The following is a 10275-nucleotide window of genomic DNA, read 5'->3' on the forward strand; positions in this document are numbered from 1 at the left end:
TGGGCGGCTTCCTAGAGTTAAAATTTGGTCCAGTCACATTCATTTCCAAGCCACTACTTGAATGTCACTCTTCATAATTCCCATTACATCATTCTTGTGTCTTTAAGTCTTCGTGAAAAGGAAAAGCACTTACAAATTGTAAATCTTTCCTTGTTCTAGATTAAATGAACGTTTATTCTGAAGGTGATTTTAATGTGCACCTATTGGACATCCTCATTTTACACTGAGGCTTGCATGATGAAGGGTCTTCTTTAAGCCCTGAGTCACATGGGGATGCCTAGTTAAAGTGACCTTCTTCGCCTATGCAGATAGGACAGTGTCACCCTAATTTGATGTAATTCCCATTGCCATGTAATTGTAAATTTGAGACACACATGTGAAATTAGTATTTTCTAGTGGATAAAGTACCGATGATGACTCATTACTGTGGGGAGAGTGAGAACATTTATCCAAGTTAATCTTTCAGTTAAGATTGGAGGTGCCATTCGTTCAATGTTAATGAATCATGTTTGCATACATAGCCATCTGCAAAAAAGAGAAAAATAAAGAGAATTTTTTTTTTTTTGCCAATGAAACCACTGCATCTTTCATGTTTTCTCAGCAGATGGTGCCAAGTAGGTCCTTTGGAGGGGACAGAAACCTCACTTCTGTAACCATGTTTGTTCTCCTGGGAATCTCAAAAGATAAAGAGCTGCAGCTTAGTCTCTTCCCAGTCTTCCTGCTGATCTACCTTGTGACATTATTCTGCAACCTGAGTCTCATCACCCTCATCAGGGTGGACTCCCACCTGCACACACCAATGTACTTTTTCCTCAGTGCCCTGTCATTTATAGACATCTGCTACACTTCTTCCATCAGCCCAAGGATGCTTGCAGACCTCTTCAAAGATAAAAAGAAGATTTCTTTTGTTGCCTGTGCCACCCAGTGTTTTGTAGCCTCCTGGATGGGTCAGGCTGAGTGTTGCCTCTTGGCTGCCATGGCCTATGACAGATACGTGGCCATTGGCAACCCTCTCCAGTACTCGACCATCATGGCGCCTGGGCTCTGCTGGAAGATGGTTGCTGGGGCCCTTGGGTGTGGTTTTATTTCAACCTTAATTGAAGTAGTCACTTGCTTTGAGATGTACTACTGTGGACCAAATGTCATCCAAAATTTCTTCTGTAACTTAACTGAAATTATGAGTTTGTCTTGTTCTAATCCCTTCATCAGTCAAATGAGTCTTTTCTTGATAGTTTGTTTTGTTATTTTAGGTCCTCTGATTATTATTTTGTTATCCTATGGTTTCATTGCAGCTTCCATCCTGAAAATTTCCTCTCTCAAAGCTAGCACTAAGGCCTTCAACACCTGTGCCTCCCACCTGGTGGTTGTGACTCTCTTCTATGGCACAGGCCTCGCTGTGTACTTACATCCTAGTTCCGGCCACTCCACGAAACAGAACAAATTTCTGTCTATGTTCTATGCTATTTTTATCCCTATGTTAAACCCTCTTATCTATAGTCTGAGGAACAAGGATATCAAAGAGGCCCTCAGGAGGGTGATGAAGAGGACAACACATTTATCTCATTAAGAATAATATTTGGTATGTTACCTGAACAGAAAAAGCAAAAAGTAGGAAAACAAAACAAAAAATAAAATGTGGTATTTCTATTCCTAACAGACCAGAAGTAAGAATAGGTAAGTGTCTTTTAGTATCTTTTCATCACTCATTAGTACATCAGGCAGATAAAAGTAAAAATCTTGCTTCTTGATTCCTGGTGTTATCCTTAGTGGTCTCCAGGCATGGATATGTCTGAGCACTACCTCCAAAATGGGGGGCAGCTGAAAGCCCATATCTATGATTACACTCATGTGGATAAACTTTGTGTTTGAGACAGAGGTCCTGCTAGATTTTGTATGTAGAGAAAGGAGAAAATCTTGGAAGTATACTAAGTGTTCCTGCTTCCCTGAATTTGTTTTATTTTGTTTATTTATTTACATATCAATTGAGAGTATAAGAATGTATTTATTAAATATTAAAAATTAAAGTTGAGAATATGAACACCTTATTAATTTGGAGATGATTGAGGAGAAAGAGAATGATGGAGGAGGAAGAAAGAGAGGCATTGGTTTTTTTGAATTGCCCAAAAACCTGTTTCCTCTACCTTGTTCTTGAGTCAGATTTTGAAGTAAATTGTGAAAATGAGATTGGAGAGAGGAGAAGACCATTTATAACTAAAGGTTGGGGAAAGACTCAGAGCTGGAGAGAATCCAAAGGTGTGATTATCACAGCACAGGTGCACCTGTCATGGCCAAGGCACCTTCCTGGAGACTCAGACTCAGAAATATTCCCTGCTACATGTGTCTACAGAGGCAGGACATGAGTCCCTGAAGATCTGAGCTTCCTAGGATTCTAGGGCCTTGAGTTTGACCAAGAAGCAGAAGATTCATCAGACTTGGGGGTGCCATAGAAACTTAGAGTCCAGCAAGAGAATTTATAGAAATTGACTAAGATAATAGTTTATTATCGAGGAAATGTTCATGGACTAAATGTTATCATGTTACAATAGTGTGTACACCATTTGGACTCATGTAGTTCCTCCTGCATGAATATAATTTATTTTTTTTTAAATAATACATTTTATTTTTATATTCCCCCATACAATTGCAAACGCCCCATTCTGACCCCAATCCCACCCCTCCCGCCCCCCACCCCCCAAAAAGTGTCTCTGGTTCATAGTTTTTTGTTGATTTTGATTTTCACTTTCTTATATTCATTTTCCTGGTCCCTTATTTAAGTTTTCTAGATTCCTGCTATGAGTGAGAGCATCCGGTATTTTTCTTTTTCTTTTTGGCTTATTTCGCTGAGCATGCATTATTCACCTGTAAGAAATAACTTCCCCATTTCAGGTGGAACCCTGGGCATGTTGAGTCCACCATCTTCTCCCCAAGTCACAACAATTCAAGTTGATCTTTGTGTGGATGGTTTGAAGCATTGGCAGGTGGGATTGCAGAGACAAAAACAAGGTGTGGTTAAAAGAATTTGTTTTTTAATGATCAGACCTGTAATTATTGAGCTCATCTCTAACATACTTTTTAGATAAGTGTCCTTAGCAAGCTAAAGACACATATTTTCTGCAGTTCTACAGTGAGAAGAATAATCAAATCTTCCTCAAAAATGAGAAAATAATTAACCGAAATGAGGCATGAAGAAAACTAGCCCAGAATCTGGTATATGGTAATAATTAATGAATGTTAACTTATGCAATGGGTAATTATTCATTTTTATTATTCAACTTCATATATGTCAAGAGAAATCCTGGAAAGTTGCTAAAAAGAGATAAATTAAGCAGATTTGGAAAGTGTACGCCAATTGAGACATAATAGTAAAAAGTGCTTACTCCCCCCTCTGCAGCTTATTGCACAAGGAATCGTCTTCAGGGAAGTAGAAGGAACTCAAGTTCATACTAGTGATCACACATGGGGATGTTATCATGTTCTGAAATCTATCACATAGGTGGAATCTTGGCTTTTCCTTCTGACCACTTGTTTCCTTCCTCTGTTCCTCCCTCTTTCCTTTTTTTTTTTTTATTTTGGGGGGGGATTAAATCTGTTTGTTAAAGTGTCAAACATTGGATGAGCTTTATTAACATGTCATTCTTAAGCTGCTATATTCACTATCCTTAAGTATAATTTGTTTTTCATTCTTTTGCATCTACATGAAATTTCTTGATTTTTCCCTTGGAAAAGCTATCAAAATAGTGTTTGTGTGCCTTTTCTAAGTAATAGTTGCTCACTGCAGAAGAGTGAAAAACACATATAGGCAAAGAGAATAAATAAAATCCTACTTAATTGCATCATTCTGAGAAAATTATTGATATTTCCAGCACATTCCTGGGGACAGTGAATCACTGATTTATGTGGTCATGGCCAAGGTGATAATGTTTATAGACGAATCAAGTTGGTGGGTGTCATGGGAGTAGAGAGAGCAACGTTTACCTAGCTCTATTTAGTTTGTACTGTGCCAGACTGTGGGCTCTGGCCGGCAGCTCCTCTGTTTCAAGTAACTAGTAGATTTTTAAAGACATGTCAGTACAAATTTTGAATGGCATTAAGATGAGTGAAAGCTGTGTACCAACCAAATAGCACAGGTTTGTGGACATAATCCTTCCTTCCTTCCTTCCTTTTTATCTCCACCTTCTTTCTGTGGACTCTCGTTCATAAAGCTCTGGTGTTGCAATTTACTTTTGGTAGTGAATGTTAAATTATCCTAAAGCCAAGTCACTGGAACAAAATAACTAAGAAATAAAAAAATTAATTAAAGAAAAATATCTCATGTTTTGTGTTCATGTGCAGAGTTCCTTGATTTTATTAGTACTTTAAGTCAGTCTCTTGTTTTCATCTCCCACCTTTGTGGACCAAATATCATTCAGCATTTCATCTGTGACATATGCTAGGTTATTACCTTTCTAGCATCAATCCATCCATGTGCCAGAAGATTCTCTTTCTTTTCATGTATTTATGATGGATTGGGTCTTTGTTTGCTGCCCTTTTATAGTCTGGTGATACTGAAGTTTCCATACAGAAAATACCCTGCATCAGAGGTAGCACCAAGACCTTCAACACCTGTGCCTCCCACCTGGCCGCTCTGACTCTCCTTTGAGGCACAGTATTCTCTATGCACATGCATCCTATTTCTGGCCACTCCATGAAACAGAACAAGATTCTGTGGGGTTCTATGTTATTATTTTCCCCATGTTAAACCTTATTAATAAAAAGTTATAAGATTAAATATTAGAACAATTATTTTAAAATAAATACTTTATAAAAGGAATACCAACAAATTCAAAACAGTGAGTAAATATAGGTGTGTGTATGTTTGTGGGTAAGTTTGTTGTGCTTGAGAAAGAGAGAGAGAGAGAGAGAGAGAGAGAGAGAGAGAGAGAGAGAGAGAGAGAGAGAGATAAGGAGGAGAAGGAAGAGTATTTGGAGTAGAGAAGAGAGGCACAAAGACTTGTCCCGATTTTTTTTTTTATATAATTGTCTTTCCTTCATGTTATCCTTGTCTTTTCTTGTGAAGTGAATTGCGAAAAAATAAAGTTAAGGAAATTCTTTAAGGTTTGAAAGAAGCCAAAGTCATCACATTCTGGCCACATAGCAGTCTGGAACAGTGGCATGGAAGCGTCTCAGAAACTGAACAGAGCTCAGAAATGACGGATGATGCCATGTTGTGTCTCAGACCTGTAACACACGTCCCCGAGATGTGAGCCGCCAGAGGACTCAGGGCCTTCAGTCTGACCTGGGATCAGAGTCACCAGACAAGGGAGTCCCATGAGACTCAGGGTCTGACAGAAAAAAATTTCAGAAAATGTAAAAAAAAAATTCTTTAGAAAATGGTTTATGAACTTTGTCCTTAATATATTTGTATTGATAGAAACTTTTACCCTACAGCATTGCAAAGATTTAATTTGTCAATAGCTGTGTAACTATAATAGGTGAGGTAATGTCCCCCTATCACATCTAGAACATTGGGGCATGGTGAGCTCTGCCATGTTTTCCTGATGTAGCCACAAACCTTAAGAATGTCACAATGTGACTTGAGGAACAAAATTAGTCCCACTGAGCTGAAACATGTTCTGCATTGCTTGGCTGGGGCATCCCATTCTGAACTTTAGCAGACATCTTTAAAATTGTCTTCAGAACATGCTCAGGTACCTTGAGAGCTGACTGTGGAATGGGGGAGCCAGAGGTAGTGGGGGAGGGAGAGGGAAGAGGACACAGAGGGAAGGGAGAGGTTTGTGGTGTGGACTGTGGGTTCTCTGGTGGTGGGTGAGCTGCGGCAGCAACACCTGAAAGGAGGATCCAGCACCCCTGTAGGTCAACAATGATGTCAACCTATATTAAGTCAATAATATTTGTTAAACATATCATACTGTTCTCATACAAAAGATTATATTCAATTATCGTTAAACTCCACTTCTTCTCAGGGTACTATATGCACTAATGTGTTAGCAAGTGTTAAACAAATATGAAATCTTTGCCCATCCATAACTTTCTCCGCAGGATTAAGTTTGACTGAAGCAGAACAAGACTAGAATAGGACCTTGTCTAAAACTGACCTGATCCCTAATCACAGCAGGTAGATGAGCTCCATTTCAAAAAAAACTAAGAAAGAAAGGTTGGTGGCATGATCTCAAGCAGATGGTAAATGAAGAACTAAGAATACTGCATGACATGGAAAGGACAACATCAAAATACACGAATGACAGCATCTGTTAATAGAAACCATCCTGTGTAATACATACTCTGATAACTACAGACATTATCACACAGGATTCTCTCCACAAAGGGCTACTCTATGATGTAACTATGGCTACCTGCCCATTGTATAGGTGATGACTTGATTTGGAGGGGCTCCTTTGTTCAGGTACACAACAGTGAGTGGAAGAGTCAGATCCAACCTGATCACTGACACCATTGCCTGTGATTGTTACCATGGCAGTTTGTATCCTGCCTTAATATTTTTTTGCATTTTTTTTCTTGCCTTAATTTCCTCTTATGAGTAGGGAATAATCCTCATAGCTTCACAAGGCTACTATGATTATTGGTTCAAGTCAAGGTATTGATAAAATAGATGTATCAATATATATTAAATGAAATGGGTGGTAGACAAGAAAGTGTCCACATATTTAAATTGTTCCTATTTAGCAATTTTACCAAGTGGCTGGACATCTTGGGCAAATTCCTTTGCTCCACTCATTCAATTTACTTCCCTGGAAATTAAATGTATGACATGGGGCTATTCCTAAGACATTTTCAGCTCTAATGCCCCCAAGGTTGTTAAAACAAAATCTGTAACCATGAGATTATTCCATGATTATGCAGAAGAAAGGATCCAAATGTAATGTCACAAAAATGGGGAAGATTAGCTGTGACCAAAGCTCCATGGAACATGCCCCCAGAGAGCAGGTGCCTGGAGAGCTCCCTCCATCTAATTGTCTTTGTTCCTCACTCTGATGCCTTCTATAATAAATATTAGAGGACTCCGCAATTGTGGGCATCTCTCTTGCTGTTAGTGAACAACCTGTTTCATGGCTCACAGCTCACATTCTGCAGTCAACCAGGTCTATCCTGGGACATTTTTCAGGGAAGAAATACGCTATTTCCATCCTTGGCAAGAAGTGTGTATTCCTGAGGGATCTTGGTCAAGGTGAGGAGCAAGATTTAGAAGTAAGAGGATTGTGTGCTGTCTCCACAGCTGTGTAAGCCTCCTAGCAGGAGCTGTGGGGAGCAAGGAGTATGACACTCTGTCACTTGTGTCTCTCATCACTACCCTCTCCCTCCCTTCCTGCCATAGTGGTGTTTCCCATGGAACATTCCTCCTTATCCAAATTCCCTGACCTCAGAGACAAGATTAATGTCAGGTATTCCTCTGGGGTGAGGGCTGATGTTTGTATCTAGTTCTGCATTTTCTTTTGGACTTGATACTGAACTCTGCCACTTTCTGGTTTTCCATATATCAACTAGAAATAATATGTCATCTAGAATCAAATGAGATGGTATCTGTAAAAATGGACACTTTGCAAACATTAATAATTGTGTGCTGAACAATGATGTACTGAATTTCAGGGAGAATTTCCTACAGTCAAAGCAGGCTTGTCTATGCCTTGCAGACATCCACGCCAAGGACCCTTCTCATTTGTTATAACCTTAGGGAATATGTTTTAAACAATAATATTAACTTGATTTCCAATCAAATTCATGGCTTTATTTCTCAGTAGCAAGAAACAAAGTGTCCTTACATAAAAGATAGTCAAGGCTCATGTACAATATCTTTGGTCTTTTGAAATACTTCAATATATCTCCGTTCTCAATTCTAGAGACCCAAAGAATCTCTAGACCCTAACGTGCGTGCTCACAGATACCAGAGGTCCCTAATGAAGATACAGGTAGTATTGTTCCTACAAGATTTCCTACCTTTCTTATATGACATCATTGGTTTTTATTGCATAACATACTGACCTATCAAAAACACAGGTTGTGCCTGTCCAAACTCCCGAATTCAACATGTCCTAGCAATTTAATAATTGGGGAGGGTATTTTATTAGCTAGGTCCATGCAGTGAAATCTCCAGTGAACATTTACATTAGTCAATATTAATTCTACATAGTTTCTTGGGAAATATGAACATTCAAAAAACATCAAAGAGAGTGAATATATTTACAATTTTTTTCCACCCAGCTTTCCAGATTTTAACAAGGTGAAATTTCTTATGGGATAATGAAACAATATACACCCCACATTGTTATTGGGTAGTGATGGGTCACACATACACATTTAGTTATGGCTGCCTCTGTTACCAGGAGGTAATCAGTAGAAAATATATAGTCTAATTGATTGATCAAAAACGTGACATTGTATTATATGATACACATTTCCTTTAAAATGAATCCAATACAATAGGAACATAACATTTACTGCAAGAGGTTTCTAAGGATAAGGCAGCCTGTTCAATGGGCTGTGCTTGCTGGTCCCTGGCACAGTGAGAAGCAGCCACAATAAATGGAAGTGGAGAACCTGACTCATGCAAACTAAGTAGATAATAATTAATGATGTTTTTAGTAGCACTTAATGAGGAATTTGTGTTCTCCAGGAACAGGGTTCACGTGGTACTGCCTAGTTAAAGTGACCATGCTTCACCTGTGCTACAGGACAGTGTAACCCTAATTTGGTATAATTTCCTTTGCCATGTAATTGTAAATTTGTAAGGGACAAGGGAAATACTCATATTTTAGTGTATAAAGCACTGATGCAGCCTAACTACTCTGTCTTGTTACATAGGGAGAGTGAGAATAATTATCCAATACCATTTTCCACTTAAGACTGGTGCTTATACAAAGAGGCAAGATTCACTTGGCTCTAATGAGTCCTAGTTGCATATTTAGTCAGCTGCATGAGGAGAAAAATGAAGAGTACTTCTTCCTATTTTTTGAGAATCAAACCATTTCTTCTTTCATCTTTTTCTCAGCAGATGATGCCAAGTGTGTCCATGGCAGGGGATAGAAACCTCACATCTGTGACCATGTTTGTTCTTCTGGGAATCTCAGAAGATAAAGAGCTGCGGTTTAGTCTCTTTCCAGTCTTCCTGGTGATCTACCTTGTGACATTATTCTGGAACCTGGGTCTCATCATCTTAATCAGGATAGACTCCCACCTGCACACACCAATGTACTTTTTCCTCAGTTTTCTGTCATTTATAGACCTCTGCTACACTTCTTCCATCAGCCCAAGGATGATTTCAGACTTCTTCAAAGATAAAAAAGTCATTTCCTTCTTTTCCTGTGCCAGTCAGTGTTTTTTGGCTTCCTGGATGGGTCAGGCTGAGTGTTGCCTCTTGGCGGCCATGGCCTATGACAGATACGTGGCCATTGGCAAACCTCTCCAGTACTCAACCATCATGGCTCCTGGGCTCTGTTGGAAGATGGTTGCTGGGGCTATTGGTTGTGGTTTACTTGGTAGCTTAATTGAAGTAGTCACTGGCTTTGAGATGTACTACTGTGGGCCCAATGTCATCCAGAATTTTTTCTGTAACATAACTGAAATTATTAGTCTGTCTTGTTCTAATCCCTTTGTTAGTCAAATTAGTCTTTTTCTCGTCATTCTTTTTGTTGCTGCAGGTTCCATGGTTATAGTTTTATTATCCTATGGTTTCATTGCAGCTTCCATCCTGAAATTATCTTCCATCAAAGGTGGTGCCAAGGCCTTTAACACCTGTGCCTCCCACCTGACGGTTGTGACTCTCTTCTATGGCACAGCCCTCGCTGTGTACTTGCATCCTAGTTCCGGCCACTCCACAAAACAGAATAGGTTTCTCTCTGTGTTCTATGTTATCATTATTCCCATGTTAAATCCTTTTATCTATAGTTTTAGGAACAAGGAGATCAAAGAGGCCCTTAGGAGGGTGATGAAGAGGGCAACACATTTGTCTCATTAAGTACCATATTTGGTATGTTATCTGAAAAAAGAAAGCAAAATTCAGGAGAAAAAACCCCCACAACTTTTGGTCCTGTATTTCCATCCTTAGTGGAATGCAGTGGTCAGAATATATAGTGTCCTTTTGTAGGTCATGAGAATACCTAGGCAGAAATGTTCAGGTTCTGGCTCCCTGATTTCTGGTGCCCTAATACTTAGTGCTGTCCATTCAGTATCTATCTGAGCAGCAGCTCCACCGTGATTCCATGATTAGACCCATGTAGTTACACCCCTGTAGAAACACTATGTAGAATGGAGGGTTCTGAT

At 39.2% G+C, this 10275-nt stretch overlaps 2 protein-coding genes across 2 annotated transcripts; both read left to right on the top strand.

The window, feature by feature from the left end:
* Positions 1-604: 604 nt before the first annotated feature.
* LOC311178576 (olfactory receptor 5A1-like) lies at positions 605-1567 on the top strand (the record flags this gene model as incomplete). The annotated part of the gene is made up of 1 exon (XM_084245267.1): positions 605-1567. The coding sequence occupies one exon, from the start codon at positions 605-607 to the stop codon at positions 1565-1567; it is 963 nt and encodes a 320-aa protein (XP_084101393.1).
* Positions 1568-9007: 7440 nt separating this feature from the next.
* Positions 9008-9970, top strand: LOC311170343 (olfactory receptor 5AN6-like; the record flags this gene model as incomplete). Its single annotated transcript, XM_084232717.1, has 1 exon — positions 9008-9970. One exon carries the CDS (start codon positions 9008-9010, stop codon positions 9968-9970), a length of 963 nt encoding a protein of 320 aa, XP_084088843.1.
* Between the last annotated feature and the right edge of the window lie 305 nt (positions 9971-10275).

Source organism: Talpa europaea (genome assembly GCF_964194135.1).
Source record: "Talpa europaea genome assembly, chromosome: 1".
In the NCBI taxonomy this organism is placed as follows: domain Eukaryota; kingdom Metazoa; phylum Chordata; class Mammalia; order Eulipotyphla; family Talpidae; genus Talpa; species Talpa europaea.